This window comes from Bufo bufo, chromosome 1 (genome assembly GCF_905171765.1).
Source record: "Bufo bufo chromosome 1, aBufBuf1.1, whole genome shotgun sequence".
NCBI classification, from domain to species: Eukaryota; Metazoa; Chordata; class Amphibia; order Anura; family Bufonidae; genus Bufo; species Bufo bufo.
The window spans coordinates 667326825-667350639 of record NC_053389.1 but is presented as its reverse complement, the minus strand read 5'-3'; the positions used below and the strand labels follow the sequence as shown (position 1 = coordinate 667350639).

At 42.9% G+C, this 23815-nt stretch overlaps 1 protein-coding gene across 3 annotated transcripts in view; it reads right to left on the bottom strand.

The window, feature by feature from the left end:
* LOC120985855 (high affinity cAMP-specific and IBMX-insensitive 3',5'-cyclic phosphodiesterase 8A-like) overlaps positions 1-23815 on the bottom strand; it is a 331567-nt gene that overhangs the window by 51448 nt on the left and 256304 nt on the right. For all 3 annotated transcript variants that reach the window (XM_040414049.1, XM_040414047.1, XM_040414048.1), the window contains exons 3-5: positions 19412-19602; positions 11117-11173; positions 6402-6459 (exon numbers count right to left, since the gene is read on the bottom strand). In XM_040414049.1, the coding sequence (XP_040269983.1) occupies positions 6402-6459; positions 11117-11173; positions 19412-19602 (306 nt within the window). The remainder of the gene's footprint in view (positions 1-6401; positions 6460-11116; positions 11174-19411; positions 19603-23815) is intronic.

Below are 23815 nucleotides of genomic sequence, written 5' to 3'. Positions count from 1 at the left end.
CTTTTTTCACGTGGCAACATTAGTGAAAGTGACGACAACAGTCACCAGCACTCCCTGTCATGACAGCCACAATTATTGCACTTATGGTTTACACACTTATTTTATTTTTCCTTTCTCATTTTTTTCCTTGGTTTGTTTGTAATGCTGCTAAACTAATCATCCACCCGATAGGTGTGATACGGGTGATATGGGTACCGCTTGGTGTTCAATTGAATAATCTCATTGCTGTTTACCTACGGAGACATGGCACATAGACACATATTTAGTTTATCCCCCAAAGGGTATAATCTATTTTGGCAGGCCCCACCATTCCTACCTCATATTACTATGTCCCATCCATTCAGGCATATCTGTGCCTACAGGAAACTCATCTCATTCCTAATTATACTAATAGGTTGCAAAAGCCATGGGTACAGTGGGCACGTCAAGCATGTCATACGTCCTACTCTAGGGGAGTCTCTCTCATGATACATAAATCAGTGAGGTGGGAGGTAGATAGCCTGGTTATTGACCCGGAGGGTAGATATATTTTTGTAGCGGCATTCATTAACCGTACATTGTATGTCATAATGGGTATTTATGTTCCCCCTCCTGCAACCATGGGTGTGGTGACTCAAGCCGTGGCGTTCGCTGCTGCCTTTCCACAAGGCTTGATTATATGCATTGGTGATTATAATATGCTTTTAGACCCTTCAATAGATAAACTTAACCCAACAAACAATGCAGAATCCGTCTCCCATACCCACACCACGCTAGCTAACCTACTACAGGAGGTGGGATGGGAAGACCTATTGAGATTCAGGAACCCTAATATCGCTACCTACTCTGGTCATTCCTCTAGTCATCAATCTCTCTCGCACATAGACTATGCTTTGGGCAACCCTCTGCTTTACGGCAAAGTTTCAGCTGTAAATTATGGGGTATGAGGAATATCTGATAACTCACCCATACATTTAACCATATCTTCTTCAATGGATCGACCAACTGTCTCCATGAGAATACATCCATTTTGGCTGACACTTCTAACACCAAATGACCGGATACCTGATCGGCTATCCATATTTTTAACTAATCATGAGTCCTTTGAAAATCCATTAGTACTATGGGAAACCCTGAAAGCTTACCTTGGGGGTTGTCTGAAGTCATCCATAGCATATGTTAAACGAGCTTCAGCTCGTCAGGGGTGGGAATTGGCAGAGGAATGTACTAGACTAGAGGGGGCTTATGTCGCTGACCCCACTGATCCCAGTAGACAGGAATTGTTATTTAAGGGTCGCCAATACCTTACTCTATTGAAGGAGAAAGCAGTACGCAAATTGTTCTTTACTAAACAAACGTACTTTGAATTAGGTAACCAGTCCAGTAAGTTAGGTCTCCAGCAGTTTTGCACATTCAGTTAGTAGATGGTGCCCCACTGCTTGAGGCAACGGCGATAGTCCACTGCTTTCAGGAATTATATCATGACTTGTACCAATCCCAAATTCACGCTACCCCTGGGGAAATAGATTCCTACCTTTCCAAATTACAATTCCCTCAACTTTCTCATACTGACTCGGTTATAATGGACTCTCCCATCACTAAGGAGGAGATCGCCTCAGCGGTGTCCTCTCTGGCTAATGGGAAATCTCCAGGGCCGGACGGTATTCCATCAGAAGAATATGCTAAATATTTGGATCTCCTCTTAGATCCTCTAGAGAAAATGTATACAGCGGCCTTCTCAACAGGCATGACGCCACAATAGTGGTTATTCTTAAACCTGATAAACATCCATTGGAATGTGGCTCGTATCGGCCGATTTCTTTGTTAAACCTTGACTATAAAATACTTGCAAAGATTTTAGAAGTCGGTTGAATAAATGCATCCTCAGTATTATCCACACGGATCAATCCGGGTTTATGCCGAGTAAATCCATGACTGAAAATATCAGACGTGTACAAGTACTTGCTCAGATAGGAGTTCGACAAGAACAGCGGAGGGCTATGGCGTCCCTCGACGCAGCTAAGGCATTTGACTCAGTTGAATGGCTATACTTATTGTGTACACTCCAGCGATTTGGTTTTGGGTTGGCCTTTATCAAATGGGTTTCCATCCTATATAGGAATCCCAGATCCAATGTGTCCGTTAATGGTGTCTCCTCTGCTTATTTCACTATGGGGAGAGGAACTCGGGATGCCCATTATCCCTCTTGTTGTTTGCCCTAGCCATCGAGCCTCTTGCACTTACTTGCGGTAAGACAGCATATATCAGGGCATAGGCATTGGAGATAGAGAGGACAGAGTTGGGTTGTATGCCGATGATATGATATTATTTATGTCCAACGTGGAAGAAACACTACCTTGAGCCATGACTTATCAATGATTTTGGGCAATATATTCAGGTTTGTGCATCAATTGGTCGAAATCCTCATTCTTTCCACTATATAATATAGACTGGCAAGGAACTATCCATGAACTACCCACAGTTCACCAATTCAAATACCTAGGTATTGTCATCTCCAAAGATTTTGATACCTTTCACTCCGTGAATATACACTCGCTTCTAAACTAATTGTAAAGATAAGTTTTGAGCGAGTGAGTTTCGACAGTTTTTCAGTTGCAGGGCGCATAATCCTGATTAAAATGATTGTTCTCCCTAAATGCTTATACATACTGAACACTCTCCTTACACTATCCCCAAGAGTTTTTTTCAACAATTAAACTCCTTGATATCACCCTTTATATGGGGCTCTACTAGACCTAAGCTCTCCATCTCCACCCTTTGTCGTCCCAGATCTCAGGGTGATCTCTACTTTTATTACCTAGCGGGGCAACTACGTTATCTGAAAAGCTGGCTCATGTAATACGAGCAGATGCCGAATTCAGAGGCCCATCTAGCCACTTACCTGAATCTAAAGGTCCTTATGGCCAGTGTTGGAGAGACCGCAGTTATTCCCAATTACAAAATTACTCCCCATTCATAGAGTTGCCATACAGGTATGGTCGGCTGCAAAGAATAAACATGACTTCAAAAATGTGATGAGCGACCTGCCACTTTGGGATAACCCTATGTTTCCCATTTTGTCTGCCTTTCTCGACTCCCAATATTGGAAAACACATAACATATGCTGCCTTAAGGATGTACAGTTGCAAGAAAAAGTATGTAAACCCTTTGGAATGATATGGATTTCTGCACAAATTGGTCATAAAATGTGATCTGATCTTCATCTAAGTCACAACAATAGATAATCACAGTCTGCTTAAACTAATAACACACAAAGAATTAAATGTTACCATGTTTTTATTGAACACACCATTTAAACATTCACAGTGCAGGTGGAAAAAGTATGTGAACCCCTAGACTAATGACATCTCCAGGAGCTAATTGTAGTGAGGTGTGAGCCAACTGGAGTCCAATAAATGAGATGAGATTGGAGGTGTTGGTTACAGCTGCCCTGCCTTATAAAAAATACACACACCATTTCTGGGTTTGCTTTTCACAAGAAGCATTGCCTGATGTGAATGATGCCTCGCACAAAAGAGCTCTCAGAAGACCTACAATTAAGAATTGTTGACTTGCATAAAGCTGGAAAGGGTTATAAAAGTATCTCCAAAAGCCTTGCTATTCATAAGTCCACGGTAAGCCAAATGGTCTATAAATGGAGAAAGTTCAGCACTGCTGCTACTCTCCCTATGAGTGGCCGTCCTGTAAAGATGACTGCAAGAGCACAGCGCAGACTGCTCAATGAGGTGAAGAAGAATCCAAGAGTGTCAGCTAAAGACTTACAAAAGTCTCTGGCATATGCTAACATCCCTGTTGGCGAATCTACGATACATAAAACACTAAACAAGAATGGATTTCATGGGAGGATACCACAGAGGAAGCCACTGCTGTCCAAAGAAAACATTGCTGCACGTTTACAGTTTGCACAAGAGCCTGGATGTTCCACAGCAGTACTGGCAAAATATTCTGTGGAGAGATGAAACCAAAGTTGAGTTGTTTGGAAGAAACACACAACACTATGTGTGGAGAAAAAGAGGCACAGCACACCAACATCAAAACCTCATCCCAACTGTGAAGTATGGTGGTGGGGGCATCATGGTTTGGGGCTGCTTTGCCTCGTCAGGGCCTGGACGGATTGCTATCATCGAAGGAAAAATTAATTCCCAAGTTTACCAAGACATTTTGCAGTAGAACTTAAGGCCATCTGTCCACCAGCTGAAGCTCAACAGAAGATGGGTGTTGCAACAGGACAACGACCCAAAGCATAGAAGTAAATCAACATCAGAATGGCTTAAACAGAAAAAAATACGCCTTCTGGAGTGGCCCAGTCAGAGTCCTGACCTCAACCCGATTGAGATGATGTGGCATGACCTCAAGAAAGCGATTCACACCAGACATCCCAAGAATATTGCTGAACTGAAAGAGGAATGGTCAAGAATTACTCCTGACCGTTGTGCACGTCTGATCTGCAACTACAGGAAACGTTTGGTTGAAGTTATTGCTGCCAAAGGAGGGTCAACCAGTTATTAAATCCAGGGGTTCACACACTTTTTCTACCTGCACTGTGAATGTTTACATGGTGTGTTCAATAAAAACATGGTAACATTTAATTCTTTGTGTGTTATTAGTTTAAGCAGACTGAGATTGTCTATTGTTGTGACTTAGATGAAGATCAGATCACATTTTATGACCAATTTGTGCAGAAATCCATATCATTCCAAAGGGTTCACATACTTTTTCTTGCAACTGTATACCAAGACAATGTGGTTTATCCATTTAGTCACTTTCAAACAAAATGCCATATGATCCGTACAGGTTTCTACCGCTACTTGCAGGTCAGACATGCGCTAAATGCCCAATTTCCTGGCACCGCGGTATCTATATCCAAATATCCTTTAATTGACGTTTTGAGGTCACAGGGTCCTAGAGGTATTATATCTATTATATACACTCATTTGATCACTACTAGATACAATCTACGCAGTTAAAAGTGCTGGATAGAGGAGGACTGTGGTCCCTGACTTGTCGGATGAAGACATTTCTGAATTGCTGGAATCGCCTATGTATGTGTCCCCGGTGATTAATAATCGTTTCATACAGCTATGTATTATCCATCAAAGTTACCTCTCACCGGTCATGCTGCATAAGATGGATAGATTACCCCACACCAGATGCCATCGCTGTGCCAGGGATGGTGCGGACTTTTGGCATTTGCTGTGAACTTGCCCCATTATCAGAGCATTCTGGACGGAAGTCACTCAATTCCTAGCAGATTTGACCAAACTACCGATTGACACCCACCCTAAGATATGTCTATTGGGTATATTAGATAATGCGGTATACTGCCATTATATCAGAGTATTCCTCCGAGAATCACTAATATTGGCAAGGAATGGATGGGAGAGAGAAGTCCGTCACTTAACCAGTGGAAAACATTGGCAAATGTCATAAATTTCATATGAATATATTGTATACAAGCATAGGCGATGTAAGTCTAAGTTCGACAAGGTGTGGGGACTGTGGTGTTCATCTCCGCTTACACAATATCCAGCACGATACATGAATAATGCATTATCTATAAAAACCACCTCTGTAATATCATCATTACCTTCCTTGTGTATGTGCCCTTCCATCAATGTCTTATGTGTCTATAGTCATGTGAAATACGATCATGTACAATAAATACCATTTCAAGAAATGTACAAATATAGCATAAACACTTCAATTAAGGTAGCCCATGTACACCAATTTCATTTTATTTACTAACTTGTTTTAATTCCATTGTTCAATAAAACCAGTTTAAAAATATATATATTTTTAAAAAGATCTTCTATTCACTAGTTAATCCTGTCCACCCCGCTGGGATTTGCACTTTACAGTTTACATGACTGCAGCCATGACGTACGTGCTGTACACTCCATGTCACTGCTGCAGCCAATCACTGGCCTCAGTGGTACATGTCACCGCTGTAGACATATAAACAATTTTCTGCAGCCAGATGTACCCGTGGGAAAATCCATACTTACCTGCTCCCTGACACTCCATCTTGGCTTCTTTCACTGTTCTTCAAGCCCCCATCTGTCAACTTCTTCACGGACGGGGTCAAGTGCACCACTGCAGCCAATGACTGGTCCCCAAGCATATGAACTTATGGACAGAGGTGGTCTTCATGAGATGACCCCACGGCTATGGGGCTGTCATAATAGCCCTCGGTGTCTAAACACTGCCTTTATTCTACGCAATCCAGAATATGACCCCACTCTTGTGTTTCCCTACTAGGAAATATACAGGTGTGTTCACAAAAGACCATCCTCGGCATTAATATAGTCAGCATTTGAAAGCTGGAGGCAAACAGCAAAAAACTTGTCAACTTTCCAAAATGCCGATTAACTCTCTGGCAGAGAGATTCTCATTGCACATACCCTGGTAAATCCTGCAGATATTAGAGGCATTATCGACGTTTCATCTCGATCACTTTGTCTTTAGTGGCAGGACATGGAAAATAAAAAGGAAAAGCATTAGCAGAATAGGCATTATCTGTCACACAGCCACTGTTCCAACACCATTAATCTTGTGAGCTGAATACATGTCATTTACCATGTAAACAATAGTATCTCAGGCTAGTCCCAACTCAGATGGAACATTCATGTACTTTGGGGTCTGGGCTCATGGGTGCTCCCTGATGCTGAAACGTTCTGATGATTTTCACTGGAAAACTAAAATGTAAACGCCCTGGGGTGTATTAGACTGCCAGATCTTCTGCCAGAAGCACACTAACTATCATCTGGCAGTCTAATACTACCTCCAAATGGCTGACTTGTTCATCAGGCAATTGTGAATGTTAAGCATGCTTATAAAATCACAATGGTGCCGGAGCTAGATTGCGCTGTTAAGTAGCGACCTGCCGCCGGCACACAGCGATTTTCTATTTTTTCGTTTTTATTTTTTTTACTCCCTGCCTTACCGGAGCCATAACTTTTTTATTTCCCCATTTGCACAGGCATATGAGGGCTTGTTTTTTGCGAGACAAGTTGTACTTTTCTACTGGCACCATTTTATTTTGCATATGATGTAGTGAGAAGCTGTAAAAAAAAAATGTAATTCCAAATGGGGTGGGATTGAAAAAGAAAATCCCAATATTTAGCCACAGTTTTATGGGTTTCATTTTTACGGTATTCCCTATGCAGTAAAACTGACCTGTATTCTGTGGGTCAGTACCACATTTATAAAACAGCCCTAATTATACAAACGTGACTGCACTGTTTAGCCGGTCTGCACTGTTAATGGCCGCATGGTATTGCAGGTGCTACGTGGCCATTAACAATGCAAACCGACTAAACAGTGTAGTCTCATTCATTTAATTAGGGCCCGCTGCTGTCCTGTACTCAACGGCATTGCGGTTGTGCCACGAGTGCGAGACAATCACGCCATGTGGTCATACCCTTATAAAGCGGAAACAAGATGTACTAAAATATATACGTGACAAAAAGCTAATTTGATGTTTACATCAGAAACAGGTCCAAACTACAGCTTAAATGTGATGTGAACAGCAGCTAACATAGAGGTTACTGTCTACATGCAGGCTACAATAATACTGACTATAGAAAGACATAGGAGGAGAGTTATCAAGACAGGCGCTTTCTGCGCCAGTCTTGATATCTCCTGAGCTTGCGGAGGATGCATCTAACTTATGATGAGCGCACGCCTTGTCATAAATTAGGCACATCCTCCTGCAGAAATCTATGATAGCTCAGTGCTGCCACAGATTTCTGGCTTCATTTGCACCAGAGAACTGGCGTAAATGAAGATATATTTGCCAATGTACGGCGCTGGAGCTATAGGCAAACATGGCGCCTGTCTGAGCGTCATGGCCGGCGGGTCTCCGCTATTTCAAACAGCAGAGTCCCGCAGCTAATGACCGCGACCGGCAATTAATGCCGATCATGGACATTTAAGCCTTTAGATGCGATGATCAATTGAAGCTGCCAATCTTATTTTGGCCAGCAGGTGACAGGACAACATAAGAAATTAGCAATTCTGTACCAATATGGATGGATATATATATATATATATATATATTAGATAGATATATATCTATTATATAAAAATTAAAAAAAAATCACTGTTTTGTAGCCTCAAACACAAGATACAAAACCATAAAAAAAAAAATTTTATATAATTTTTTTTTTAAATAATATAAAAATTTAAAATCACCCACCTTTCTGTAGAATAAAAAAAAAAAAATACATAAATAATAAAAAATATAAAAATCACGGGCATCACCGCGTCTGAAAACACCTGTACTATTAAAATATAAAAAAGTGTAAAAATGGCTGATTTGCCATTTTTTCATCGCTTCTCTCACCCAAAAAAAATTTAATAAGATGTGATCAAAAAGAGTCACAGAAACTCCAAAATGGTATCAATAAAAACTACAGATCGTCCCGCAAAAAATGGGCCTGCACACAACTCAGTAGATTTAACTATATAAAAGTTTTCGGGGTCAGAATATGGTGATGTAAAAAAAAATATATATATTTTTTCCCAAAGTTGAAATTTATTTTTACACTATTTAGACATAAAAACCTATAGATATGTGGTAATGTAATTGTACTGACCCAGAGAATGAAGGGCACGTGTCAGTTTTGCCGCAAAGGGTGCGCCGTAGGAACAAAACCCGTAAAATGGTGGAGGAATTGCGTTTTTTTTTTCCAATTCCACCTTATTCGGAAATTTTTTCATATTAAAAAGTGGAATAATAAAGTACAACTTGTCCCTCAAAAAATAAGCCCTCATATGGCTTTGTGAACGGAAAAATATAAAAGTTACGGCTCAAGGAAAATAGGAGAGAAAAATAAAGACGCAAAAACGAAAAAACTTCCAGTATTCTAAAGGTTAAGGAAAATGGCGAGGGCGGAAGACAAAATGCAGAGCTGGACAATTTTTCAAAAGGTCGCAGGTAAAAAGTCTCAAACACATAGGATGCAACTTTTTAACGCCACTTTTCAGATGCAGGCGAGATAATAAATCTCCCTCATAAGGCCTCATTTATTAAATGTGTCTAACAGAAAAACGGTGTTAGTTGCCCACAGCAACCAATCAGAGCCCTTCATTTTTTCAAAACACTAAGAAATAAAAGGTGAGCTCTGATTGGTTGCTATGGGCAACTATGACAGTTTTCCTGTTAGACACTTTTAATAAACGAGGCCCAAAATGTCTATTGCTGCACATGAGTGTATTTCTATACAACAATAACAAAAATTAAAGAATCTTATGATAATCTTATGATAACTCACTGTGTAATAAACTATTACTAACTAGGACTAATCAGAAAAAAACCCTACTGAGCAGCAAAAAAATAAATAAAAATACCATCATGATGGAACATTTTTGTAGTCCAAGAGCCTGAGGGGACTAAAGTAAGGAAGAACTGTCTATTGGCAAAAGCAATAAAGCTCTTTTGTTTGAATGACACGCTATACGCTAAAAGTGCAGATAGGCGTGAGAAGCAATAGGGGCTTTGGGGTTCTAAAGACTCAAGGATACTTGTTCACATATAGAAAGTCTGGTCATCACATCTCCGAGCTTTTTACGCATTAAAGAGGTTCTGCAGTTCTTTTAAACTGAGGACCTATCCTCTGGATAGATCATCAGCATCTGATCGGCGATGGTCCGACACCAGGGACCCCTGCCAATTAGCTGTTTGAGAAGGCAGCGGTGCTGGCAGTAGCGATGTAGCCTTCTTGCTGTTTACCGCAGGCCCAGTGGCCTGGGCGCGGCTAAGTTCCATTCAAGTGAACAGAGCTTAGCCCCGCCCAGGCCAGTGATACTAGTCGTGACGTCACTGTGCCTGAGGGAAACAGAGAAGGCCGCGGCGCTCCTGGAGCGCCGCTGCCTTCTCAAACAGCTGATCAGCGGGGGTCCCGGGTGTCGGACTATCGACAATCAGATGCTGATGATCTATCCAGAGGATAGGTCATCAGTTTAAAAGAACTGCAGGACCCCTTTAATGATGGTCTATATAAAGGGTTAAACAAGGGAGAGGTTTTTCTAATCTCCGCTGTTTATGTGGACCCGCTGTTATGATTCACAGGCACACTCCCACTAGTGATCATGAGGGCATGTGCCTCATCATCGAGATTGATGTACGTCTAGACGCATAACTATCACTATGTTTTTCATGATATGAGACAGAGACGACTTTAAACAGGATTCCTCCAGCCATGTCATGTAGGTGTTGGCTCTGTATCTCATGTTACCTTTTTATTTATTTTTTGTTCACATAGCCGTATCAGGGCTTGTTTTTTCCAGGACAAATTGTAATTTTTAAAGCATAACTGTGTGAGGGCTTGTTTTTTGCAGGACGATTTGCTGTATTCATTAGTGCCATTTTTGATTGCTTTTGAGGACAGAATAGAAAACAGTAACTATGGAATTGTTTTATTTATTTTTTTTGTGTTTTTTCTATGACCCATAAATGTACTTATTTTTATCTATTTTACTCAATAATATAGCGCTGACATATTGCACAGCGCTTTACAAACATTATCGTCACTTGCTGTCCCCAGTGAGAAACCAGAGGAAACCCACGTAAACACATGGAGAACCTACAAACTCCATGCAGATATCGTCCCGGATTCAAACCTATGACCCCAGTGCCTCAAGGCACCAGTGCTAACCACTGATGTTACAGATGCAGCATATGTAGTGTTGCTATCTTCCCAAAAAAAATTTCCAATGACTGGCCACAGCAGTCACATGTCACATGTTGTGACCCACATCAAACCAGATGTTGACGCAGGGAGACTCGAAAACTGTGGCACCTGAGGTGGAGCAATGGAGCTGAAACAAAGCGGAGATCAGGTAAGTATGATTTCCATCGTGGTTCTGGCCAAGCTGAGGGGTCTGTAGAAAAGATCCCCAGGGGTGAACACATTTAAAACAAGACCAGGATCGCGATGCCAGCTGCCATAAAACTGGAGTTACAGCCTTTAGAAAGAGCCCTCAGCCACACAGCCTGAATACAGTTCAGAACAGTAGGGTCCTTTCCTGTCTGAACAAACTATTTTCAGGATGATCAGTAAGGGGTTTAATATTTTAGAGCAGACAATTTAATAAGAGTCATACTGATACTTACTTTCTAACGACAGCAATGATGACAGAGTTTTCTGAAGGTTTGGTAGCTCTGATGGACCTTCAATATGAACAAAGGAAAGAAACAGTCAGCAACAAAATCCCAAAAAGCCATTACTGTCGAGAACCTCAATGTCTCTTGATGTTCTAACTAAAAGTAGTTCTCCAGGAATTAAGAAAATGAAAATACTTAAATATTACTTTATTATAAATACATTCGAAAATACCTTTTATTAGTTATAATGGCTCATTTTGTCTGGGGAGCAATCAGTGGAAATAAAATGGCCGCTGCCCTAATAGTACACACAAAACCTGTCCTAATCACACAGGAGGACAAGTTACCTCACAAACCTGAGCTGCCTCATCCACCTCTCTGCTCTGCCTGTCAGGGATAATGATCCTGAATACAGTTTAATATGATCTTCAGCTGAATCTCTGTAGGAATGGAGTTCATGAGGAGATATGAAGTACAGAGAGGAGGTGGGGATGAGCAGTAGCACTTGTATGCAGTTTCCATTACCACAGTCTGTCCTCTCTGTACTTCATGTCTCCTCATGAACTCCATTCTACAGAGATTCAGCTAAAGATCAGCTGTATTCAGGATCACAATAGTAGGAGAGGAGGATAAGGCGGCTCTTTACCTCAGTGTTCTGAAACTTGTCCTGCTATGTGATTAGGACAGGTTTCGTGTGTACTAATAGGACGGCGGCCATTTTATTTCCCTTGATGATTGCTCCCTAGACAAAACGATTCACTATAATGAAAAGATATTTGGGAATATATTTATAATGAAGTAATATTTAAGTATTTTCAGTTTCTTAATTCCCGGAGAACCCCTTTAGGCTACTTTCACACTAGCGTTCGGGGCTCCGCTTGTGAGTTCCGTTTGAAGGCTCTCACAAGCGGCCCCGTCCAGTCCTAATGCATTCTGAGTGGATGCGGATCCGCTCAGAATGCATCAGTCTGGCTCAGTTTGTCCTCCGCTCCGCTCAGCAGGCGGACCCCTGAACGCAGCTTGCAGCGTTCGGGTGTCCGCCTGGCCATGCGGAGGCAAACGGATCCGTCCAGACTTACAATGTAAGTCAATAGGGACGGATCCGTTTGAAGATGACACAGTATGGCTCAATTTTCAAACGGATCCGTCCCCCATTGACTTTTTTTGGTTCATGGTAATGCAAACGGATCCGTTCTGAACGGATCTAAGCGTTTGCATTATAGGTGCGGAAGTAGCCTTAAAGTGGTTGTCCCAAGATTAGTCTGAATACTTTAGCATAGCCACAGAGTTATTCAATAAAATGTATCTATAAAGCGCCACCTGCTGTTTGTTTTTCTTATTTCTTTGACCTGCTCACTGAGATTGCCACACATGCTCAGTTATATCCTTAAACTGCCTCCTGAGCTGTGATAGGGAGAGCTGAGACACGCCCCCTGAGCTGCAGCAGAAAAGACACTCCCCTTGAGCTGTCAGCTTAAGGGGATTTTTCCATTACTAGGATATGCCCCCATTGTCTGATATGTGGGTGTCCCACCTCTGGGACCTGCACCTACGAGAACGGAGCGAGGAAATGAATGCAGGGTGCACTGCATATGCGCAGCCGCCCTCCATTCATTTCAATAGGGCCGCCGAAAATAGCTGAGCCAGCTGGCTCGGCTATTTCCGTCTGCCCCATAGAAATGAATGGGAGCAGGGGCCACGCGTATGGGAGCAGCGCTTGGTTGTGGACAGACCCCGGGAAACCTAGTGATATGCCCCCATTGTATGTGACGGGAATACCCCTTTAATATAAATCTAGCAGAGCAGTGAATGAGGAGATCTCTGGATCCATGTGAGGTACACCGCTGGTTCTGGCTTTGTTAGAAAGAGGTTCTCATGTACTATAGGATATTTTTTACATTAGTCATGGGATAACCACAGGTTGCTGTAGGAAATAACCTCACTGATCCATCGCCACTGCTCTTCCAGGGTCCCCCTGTGCTCCTCTTCCTGCTCCTGTCTGGACTAATGTGCAGTGTTGGACTAAGGTACCAAGTGCCCACTAGTAAAATATACACTGGTTGGGGGCCCACTGTACAGCTACATAAAAATATTACCTGACCTCCGTTCGCAAATCTCAAACTCCACCAACACGCATTTTTTTCAGTAATAGCCTGTACCTGAGTCTGTTCAGTTTTGGAGCCCATGTCAGCATCCAGCTGAGTGGCTCTTGCCTTGGACTAGGACCATCTTAGCTATGTGAGCCAGGGACACCTTCTCACACTGCAGGAGGAAGCAGCAAGAAGCTGCAAGATAATTGATCATCAACTTCGAGAAGGTGGGTCCCTGGGGAAAAGAGGATACTGGCTGACCTGTCTCTGTACTAAGTCATATTTACACAGGCACTGCCAGGACACATTATCACCGGGAAAGCCAAGGATTTATCACTTTTAGGAAAACGGTAATGAACATTTCCATTAATACTTTGTACTATACAGTCAGGTCCATAAATATTGGGACATCAACACAATTCTAAAAATTTTGGCTCTATACACCACCACAATGGATTTGAAATGAAACAAACAAGATGTGCTTTAACTGCAGACTGTCAGCTTTAATCAGGTGAACGGTGTAGGAATTACAACAGTTTGCATATGTGCCTCCCACGTGTTAAGGGACCAAAAGTAATGGGACAATTGGCTTCTCAGCTGTTCCATGGCCAGGTGTGTGTTAGTCCGTCATTATCCCAATTACAATGGGCAGATAAAAGGTCCAGAGTTCATTTCTAGTGTGCTATTTGCATTTGGAATCTGTTGCTGTCAACTCTCAAGATGAGATCCAAAGAGCTGTCACTATCAGTGAAGCAAGCCATCATTAGGCTGAAAAAACAAAGCAAACCCATCAGAGAGATAGCAAAAACATAAGGCGTGGTCAAACACCAACACCAAAAGTCACAGAAGACCACGGAAAACAACTGTGGTGGATGACCAAAGAATTCTTTCCCTGGTCAAGAAAACACCCTTCACAACAGATGGCCAGATCAAGAACACTCTCCAGGAGGTAGGTGTATGTGTGTCAAAGTCAACAATCAAGAGAAGACTTCACCAGAGTGAATACAGAGGGTTCACCACAAGATGTAAACCATTGGTGAGCCTCAAAAACAGGAAGGCCAGATTAGAGTTTGCCAAACGACATCTAAAAAACCTTCACAGTTCTGGAACAACATCCTATGGACAAATGAGACCAAGATCAACTTGTACCAGAGTGATGGGAAGAGAAGAGTATGGAGAAGGAAAGGAACTGCTCATGATCTTAAGCATACCACCTCACCAGTGAAGCATGGTGGTGGTAGTGTCATGGCGTGGGCATCTATGGGTGCCAATGGAACTGGTTCTCTTGTATTTATTGATGATGTGACTGCTGACAAAAGCAGCAGGATGAATTCTGAAGTGTTTCGGGCAATATTATCTGTTCATATTCAGCCAAATGCTTCAGAACTCATTGGACGGCGCTTCACAGTGCAGATGGACAATGACCCAAAGCATACTGCAAAAGCAACCAAAGAGTTTTTTAAGGGAAAGTGGAATGTTATACAATGGCCAAGTCAATCACCTGACCTGAATCCGATTGAGCATGTATTTCACTTGCTGAAGACAAAACTGAAGGGAAAATGCCCCAAGAACAAGCAGGAACTGAAGACAGTTGCAGTAGAGGCGTGGCAGAGCATCACCAGGGATGAAACCCAGCGTCTGGTGACGTCTATGTGTTCCAGACTTCAGGCTGTAATTGACTGCAAAGGATTTGCAACCAAGTATTAAACAGTGAAAGTTTGATTTATGATTATTATTCTGTCCCATTACTTTTGGTCCCTTAACAAGTGGGAGGCACATATGCAAACTGTTGTAATTCTTTCAACAATCACCTGATTTGGATGTAAATCCCCTCAAATTAAAGCTGACAGTCTGCAGTTAAAGCACATCATGTTCGTTTCATTTCAAAACCATTGTGGTGGTGTATAGAGCCAAAAATGTTAGAATTGTGTCCATGTCCCAATATTTATGGACCTGACTGCATGTTGTATTATCAGTCCCCTACACTCCACATATTTACACACATTTATTGTATTGGTGGCTTTTTACAGATAAAACAATGAAGGGCACACATTGCCTTCCACGTAAGGGGCACCACACAGCCGAAAACGTTAAAGTGCTACGCAGAGTCATAGCAAAAGTGGCAAAACACAATCATCACTATAAATAATAATCATAGAGCTTATACAGTGCTATAACAACATCCCCAGAGAAGTCTATGTGGCCCATACTGCTTTTTCTTCTGTAAGATCCCATATGAATCCGACAATGAAGAAACTTGTGGCATGCTCCCTCGGATGTCATATTACAGACTGACATACTGAGTATCCATGAGGCCATAAGAAAAATCTTTATATAGCATCCACATGCTCCGCTGCACTTTACAATCAGTCAGAGGGTACATGTGCTAACAAAATCAGAAATTACATAGTAACAAACTAATCTGCTATTAAAATGATAAGGACACTGCTCACAAGAGCTTACAATCTAGAAGGAAATAGGGGTGACACAAAAGTGCTTGTTTTTTACAATGGTCAAGCAATCTGTAAAAAATGAGGTAGTACGCATGAAATTGCCGGTCACCAGCCAGTATCTGAGCATGTACAGATATCAAGTGCATTTGGATGAAGTGTGTGGGGGGGAGGGGGGGGGGCGGGGGGGAAGCGTGATCTTAAATGATGGGATTGGCAAATAATTAAGAAAATGGGGGCTTAAACGGAGAAAAGTCAGATACGGGATGTGGTTGTTAGGCAGTGCTTAATACGTTGGCGGCTGAGAATTAACCAAATGTGTTTGGGGTAGGACATTCTACCACCAGGAGGAGGTTTGGATTATGGTGGATGCTGGCAGAATGCAGAGAATGGATGCTAGGAATACAGAGATGGAGGAGATGTAGGGGGCGCTGGGGAGGGCTTTGTAGGCAAGTGAGATTTACTATATATTGTATGGGCAATCAGTGCAGAGACTGGCACAGGGTTGACAAATGGAAGAACCAGGATAGTTTGGAGAGGGGAGAGTTTAGGGAGAGGAAGACCAATTAGTAACGAGTTACGGTAATCATAAAAATAATAAGCATTTAGGCCATTTCCACAGTAAGAAAAGGGTGGATTCTGGAGATTTTTTTTTGAGGTGCAGGTGACACGAACGGACAAATAACGGAATGTAATGTGTGAAGGGAATATCTGAGTGTAAGGAGTTATGGTAGTGCCACACACTGAAAACAAAATACCGCTTCAGGTACGGTGTAGGTTAGTAGATGGTCAGCATTTTAAAGATTATTTAAATCAACAGTTCATTAAAGGGATTGGACACTTTCTGGTTATTGTTGATCAATGTGTTTATATGTGGCACTAAGGCTGGGTTCACATCACGTTTTTTCCATCCGTTTAATGTATACGTTAACAGATGCCATACAGCGGCCTCCGCCACCATACAGTTCCATTGTAATAAAAATGTATATGTTAACGTATACATTTTTTTTAAACGGACTCTGCAGGATACAAAAGCGCTGTGTGCTGGGCTTTTGTATGCCTTTTTTCCCAATGTATACATCAAACGGATGGCAAAAAGGTGATGTGAACCCACCCTTACCAACATAGCCTTTTCTGATATTCTGCACCATTTTCTACATTTCATACGGTATGCCAGACGTCATTTGTGCTGTGCACACAGAGGTCCTGTCCATAAAATGGCTTTAGATGGAGGGTCATGTAACCAGGAAAATGACTCTGTCTCCTCCATTCAGATACACGTCACCTGCCATCTGCACTGTTGGGAGTTTAGTGCAGGTGCAATGTATTGGAATAGTGATATGTCTGGTCACATGACCATCCATCAGCGGCCATCTTATGGACAGGACTTCTATGCAGACAGCACAGATTTGCCCAACAAGGAGAATGGCTTATGAGATAACAAATGGCACAGAATATCAGCAGAGGCTATATTAGAGCCATATAGTCATCTTACCTACACATTGGTCAACAGCGGCCAGAACGTGGCCAACAATGGACTAAAATCCAAAAAACAAAACAAAAACAAAAAAACTGCTGCTAGACCTTGATAGGTTTTTAGCTCCTAATAACGGTGCTTTTACTTAAACAATATATATGCAGATTTATGTGACTGATATACACTGCTCAAAAAAATAAAGGGAACACAAAAATAACACATCCTAGATCTGAATTAATTAAATATTCTTCTGAAATACTTTGTTCTTTACATAGTTGAATGTGCTGACAACAAAATCACACAAAAATAAAAAAAAATGGAAATCTAATTTTTTAACCCATGGAGGTCTGGATTTGGAGTCACACTCAAAATTAAAGTGGAAAAACACACTACAGGCTGATCCAACTTTGATGTAATGTCCTTAAAACAAGTCAAAATGAGGCTCAGTAGTGTGTGTGGCCTCCATGACCTCCCTACAACGCCTGTGCATGCTCCTGATGAGGTGGCGGACGGTCTCCTGAGGGATCTCCTCCCAGACCTGGACTAAAGCATCTGCCAACTCCTGGACAGTCTGTGGTGCAACGTGACGTTGGTGGATAGAGCGAGACATGATGTCCCAGATGTGCTCAATAAGATTCAGGTCTGGGGAATGGGCGGGCCAGTCCATAGCATCAATGCCTTCGTCTTGCAGGAACTGCTGACACACTCCAGCCACATGAGGTCTAGCATTGTCTTGCATTAGGAGGAACCCAGGGCCAACCACACCAGCATATGGTCTCACAAGGGGTCTGAGGATCTCATCTCGGTACTTAATGGCAGTCAGGCTACCTCTGGCGAGCACATGGAGGGCTGTGCGGCCCTCCAAAGAAATGCCACCCCACACCATTACTGACCCAATGCCAAACCGGTCATGCTGGAGGATGTTGCAGGCAGCAGAACGTTCTCCACGGCGTCTCCAGACTCTGTCACGTCTGTCACATGTGCTCAGTGTGAACCTGCTTTCATCTGTGAAGAGCACAGGGCGCCAGTGGCGAATTTGCCAATCTTGGTGTTCTCTGGCAAATGCCAAACGTCCTGCACGGTGTTGGGCTGTAAGCACAACCCCCACCTGTGGACGTCGGGACCTCATATCACCCTCATGGAGTCTGTTTCTGACCGTTTGAGCAGACACATGCACATTTGTGGCCTGCTGCAGGTCATTTTGCAGGGCTCTGGCAGTGCTCCTCCTGTTCCTCCTTGCACAAAGGCGGAGGTAGCGGTCCTGCTGCTGGGTTGTTGCCCTCCTACGGCCTCCTCCACGTCTCCTGATGTACTGGCCTGTCTCCTGGTAGCGCCTCCATGCTCTGGACACTACGCTGACAGACACAGCAAACCTTCTTGCCACAGCTCACATTGATGTGCCATCCTGGATAAGCTGCACTACCTGAGCCACTTGTGTGGGTTGTAGACTCAGTCTCATGCTACCACTAGAGTGAAAGCACCGCCAGCATTAAAAGTGACCAAAACATCAGCCAGGAAGCATAGGAACTGAGAAGTGGTCAGGTCACCACCTGCAGAACCACTCCTTTATTGGGGGTGTCTTGCTAATTGCCTATAATTTCCACCTGTTGTCTATCCCATTTGCACAACAGCATGTGAAATTGATTGTCACTCAGTGTTGCTTCCTAAGTGGACAGTTTGATTTCACAGAAGTGTGATTGACTTGGAGTTACATTGTGTTGTTTAAGTGTTCCCTTTATTTTTTTGAGCAGTGTAGTTGGTGGGACAGTGGTCCAAGTGGCCACAGGTAGGCTGCCATAGGGGGCTAGGACACTAATGGTACTACACTGGATACAGACTACTCCCCCATCGGTAGAATACAATGCTGATGTATGAGGTGTTTTTTAAGAAAGGGGGTGACCTCTCAAGTTTGGGAAGTTACGGGACCCGTGGCTGGTGTGCACGGAATTGGCCATTGGTTCTGTTTAGGCGATCAGCTGATACCGGAATAAAGGGGTGGGAGATGGGGAGGGGGTTATGTTAGTTAGCAGTATGTGGAGAAATGTCTATTTTCTGTATCTGTATCATCCAAGGCAGAGAAGTAAGATTGTTGTCGTTTCTTTGGAAATTGTCAATTTATAAAAACAAATTTAAAAAAAATGATCCGATTCAAAAAACAATATATATGCCGGCACCTGGGCTTGTATCCAACCAGTAAGACCCATAAACTACAGTAGACACGTTAGTCTAATTCTGAAATAAATATATTACGGCTGGATAGGAGTAGGGATGATAAAGCATTGCTTACCTGCATAGAGCTTCTGCATCAAAACACCGCGACTGTCGATGATCGATAATGATAATTTCATGACGTTTATCTAAAAAGCTTTCCAAAGCAGATTCCGGCGTCTTGGCAATGTTAGACTTAAAGCCCGCTTTCTCACATGCACAACAGAATCCATTACTCTGGCTATCTTCTTTGGCAAATACTAAAAGTACCTAATTAACAGAAACAAGAAGGAAGAAAGAATGTCTCTATGTGTGTTAAATGGAACTAATATTTTCGGTTGCTGAATAATTTATTTCAAAGCAATAACATTATTTTGTCTTATGATGTTATGATACAAAACCACAGATAATGACTTCCCGGATCCACTGTGCATGAAAATCACATATCTCTATTCTGCTACAAAAACAGATTTAGGCTACTTTCACATTAGCGTTTTTTGCAGATCCATTATGGATCGGCAAAAACGCTTCCGTTACAATAATACAACCGCCTGCATCTGTCAAACGGATCCGGTTGTATTATGTCTTCTATAGCCATGACGGATCAGTCATGAACACCATTGAAAGTCAATGGGGGACGGATCAGTTTTCTATTGTGTCAGAGATCCGTCTTGTTCTGCACCACGCTTTGTGCTTGCAGCGTTTTTCTGTCCGCGATGGGGATGCAACCAAACGGAACGGAGTGCATTCCGTTTCGTTCAGTTTTGTCCCCATTGACAATGAATGGGGACAAAACTGAAGCGTATTCTTCTGCTATTGAGATCCTAGCCTTACTTCTTTTTTTTTTTAGTAAAACATTTGTGGTAGATAGTGCTGGTACAGAAAAATACATTTAACCCCTTCTCCATGCAGCCATTTTCCTTTTTTTTTTTTTGGCGCATTTTCATGTTTCACCCCCTGCCTTCCAAAAGCCAAACTTTTAGTTTTCCATTTACAGTCATATGAGGATTTGCTTTTTGCTGGATGAGTTAGGCTACTTTCACACTAGCGGCAGGACGGATCCGACAGGCTGGTCACCCTGTCGGATCCGTCCTGCCGCTATTTCACCGTGCCGCCGGACCGCCGCTCCGTCCCCATTGACTATAATGGGGACGGGGGCAGAGCTCCGGCGCAGCACGGCAGTGCGCGGTGTGAGGCCGCCGGACAAAAAAGTCGGACATGCAGTACTTTTAGTCCGGCGGCCTCTCACCGTGCACTGCCGTGCTGCGCCAGAGCTCCACCCCCGTCTCCATTACAGTCAATGGGGACGGAGTGGCGGTCTGGCGAAATAGCGGCAGGACGGATCCGACAGGGTGAACAGCCTGTCGGATCGGTCCTGCCGCTAGTGTGAAAGTAGCCTTATACTTTGTAATGTGACCATTCAATATTCCATAAAATGTGATGGTAAGCTGTAAAAAATTATTAATGAAGTGAAACCGGAAAAAAAACGCAACTGCACTACTGTTTCATAGGTTTATTTTATATATATAATTCACACTGCTGTTACCTTTATTCTGCAGGTCAGTGTGATTACAGCGATACCAAATTTATGTAATTTTTGTTGTTTTAATACTTTAACTGGAATCCGTCACCGGCAACCTCCATATCCTACTGTTTGCATAGACACCTAGCAGTGGTTCACCTGATTAAAATGCTTTTTTTTTTGTTCATCAGAGGCCCTCTTCCTGAGTTATGATACTTTTTCTTAATATGAAAATTAGACCTTTGGCACAATGAGGGCATCACCATTACTCTTGTTGCATCTAAACTCCTTTTCATGATCAGACCCTCCCTTCGATTTACAGAGCCAGCAAATGGGAAAGCAGCAATTGCACCAAAGGTCTAATTTGCATATTATGAAAACGTATCATAACTGGGAAACAGAGCCTTGGATCAGCAGTGTTTTAATCATGTGAACCACAGCTATGTGTCTATGCAAACAGTTGGACAGGGAGGCCGCTGGGGACAACATTCTGAGAACCAATACTTTTTTATATTTCCGTCTACAGAGCTGTGTAAGGGTTTTTTTTTGCAGGACAATTTGTAGTATCTATGACTTTTTGATCACGGCTATAAAATTTTTGGAGGAGGTGAAACAACTAAGAAATGTAAGGCCTCTTTCACACTTGCGTTGTTCGGATCAGTCGTGCACTCCATTTGCCGGAGGTGCCCGCCGGATCCGTAACACCGCAAGTGAACTGAAAGCATTTGAAGACGGATCCGTCTTCAAAATGCGTTCAGTGTTACTATGGCACCCAGGACGCTATTAAAGTCCTGGTTGCCATAGTAGTAGTGGGGAGCGTGGGAGCAGTATACTTACAGTCCGTGCGGCTCCCGGGGCGCTCCAGAATGACGTCAGAGCGCCCGAATTAGGGCTCTTTCACACTTGCGTTGTTTTGTTCTGCATAGAGTTCCGTCGTCGGGGCTCTATGCCGGAAGAATCCTGATCAGGATTATCCTAATGCATTCTGAATGGAGAGAAATCTGTTCAGGATGCATCAGGATGTCTTCAGTTCCGGACCGGAACGTTTTTTGGCCGGAGAAAATACCGCAGCATGCTGCGCTTTTTGCTCCGGCCAAAAATCCTGAACACTTGCCGCAAGGCCGGATCCGGAATTAATGCCTTTCAATGGGCATTAATTCCGGATCCGGCCTTGCGGCAAGTGTTCAGGATTTTTGGCCGGAGCAAAAAGCGCAGCATGCTGCGGTATTTTCTCCGGCCAAAAAACGTTCTGGTCCGGAACTGAAGACATCCTGATGCATCCTGAACAGATTTCTCTCCATTCAGAATGCATTAGGATAATCCTGATCAGGATTCTTCCGGCATAGAGCCCCGACGACGGAACTCTATGCAGAACAAAACAACGCAAGTGTGAAAGAGCCCTAATTCGGGCATTTACAATTCTTTGCCTTGCAGCACTCATCGTATGGGATTAAAATTTTTATAGTATAATAGTTTGGGCATTTTCAGATACAGAGATACCAATGATGTTTATTTTTATTCGTAAAATGGAGAAAAGGAAGTTGATTTGAATGTGTTTTTAAAAAAAAATATTTTTACATTTTTTTTTATCTATTTTTGGCCCACCTAGGGGATTGGAATATGTGATCAGTGGATTGCTTATTCCATAGACTGCAATAAAAAAAAAAGTATTGCAGTCTACTGCACTAATGCTATAGTCTTGTGGAACTTTACAATGGCAGGCCTGGGAGCCTCCGCTATACCCCCAGCTGCCATAGTAACCAAATGGCTCTGTTTGATTGTTGAAGGGAGACCCTTCTCTCTAAATGAGCTCTCAGATGCTGTGTTCTGTGGCCTTAAACCCCCAGCTTAGTTTGACCCAGGATCAAGTTCTACCTAAAATAAGAAATGCACTCACATGCTCCCCAACATGCCATTCCAGCACTGAGCAAGCCTTCTGGGCCCCGGCCTGTAAAATTCTGGACGGGATCATGTGCTGTTGCAGCCATTCACTGACCTCAGCAGTGATATGTCCCAATGCCCACATGACCCCATCCAGGGGACCAGAAGGATCACCAAATGAAGTTTTGCTCTCGGAACTGAATAGGGGAGCAGGTGTGTTCAATTCTTTTTAGGTAAAACACAGTCCTGGACCAAACTGAAAAGAAGTTTGGGCTGGAAAACAACTTTAAGGCCTCTTTCACACGAGCGTGTCCGGATAAGGTCCAGATGCGTTGCTGCAAACCCGCGCGAGTAGGTACCCAATTGCGGTCAGTTTTGACTGCGATTGCGTTCCGTTGTTCAGTTTTTATCGCGCGGGCGCATTGTGTTTTGCACGCGCGTGATAAAAAACTGACTGTGGTACCCAGACCCGAACTTCTTCACAGAAGTTCAGGTTTGGGTTCAAAGTTGTGTAGATTGTATTATTTTCCCTTATAACATGGTTATAAGAGAAAATAATAGCATTCTGAATACAGAATGCATAGTACAATAGGGCTGGAGGGGTTAAAAAAAAAAATAATAAAAAATTTAACTCACCTTAATCTACTTGCTCGCGCAGCCGGCATCTCTTCTGTCTTCTTCTGTGAGGAAAAGGACCTTTGATGACGTCACTACGCTCATCACGGTGTCCATCACATGATCCATCATCATGGGGCTTTTCACGCAGCCCCATTCACGCACAAAATAGAACATGCTGCGATTTTCACGCAACGCACAAGTGATGCGTGTAAATCACTGCTCATGTGCACAGCCCCACATAAATGAATAGGTCCGGATTCAGTGCGGGTGCAATGCATTCACCTCACGCATTGCACCCGCGCGGAAAACTCGCCCGTGTGAAAGAGGCCTAAGTCCCATCGAGAAGGGCCAAAAATTGAGGCAATTATCATAGATGAGCATTCACACAACCATTCATTCCCGATAATTGCCCAGTGTAAAGATACTGCCGAAAACCCAATAAACAAGCAAACGCTTGCTCAT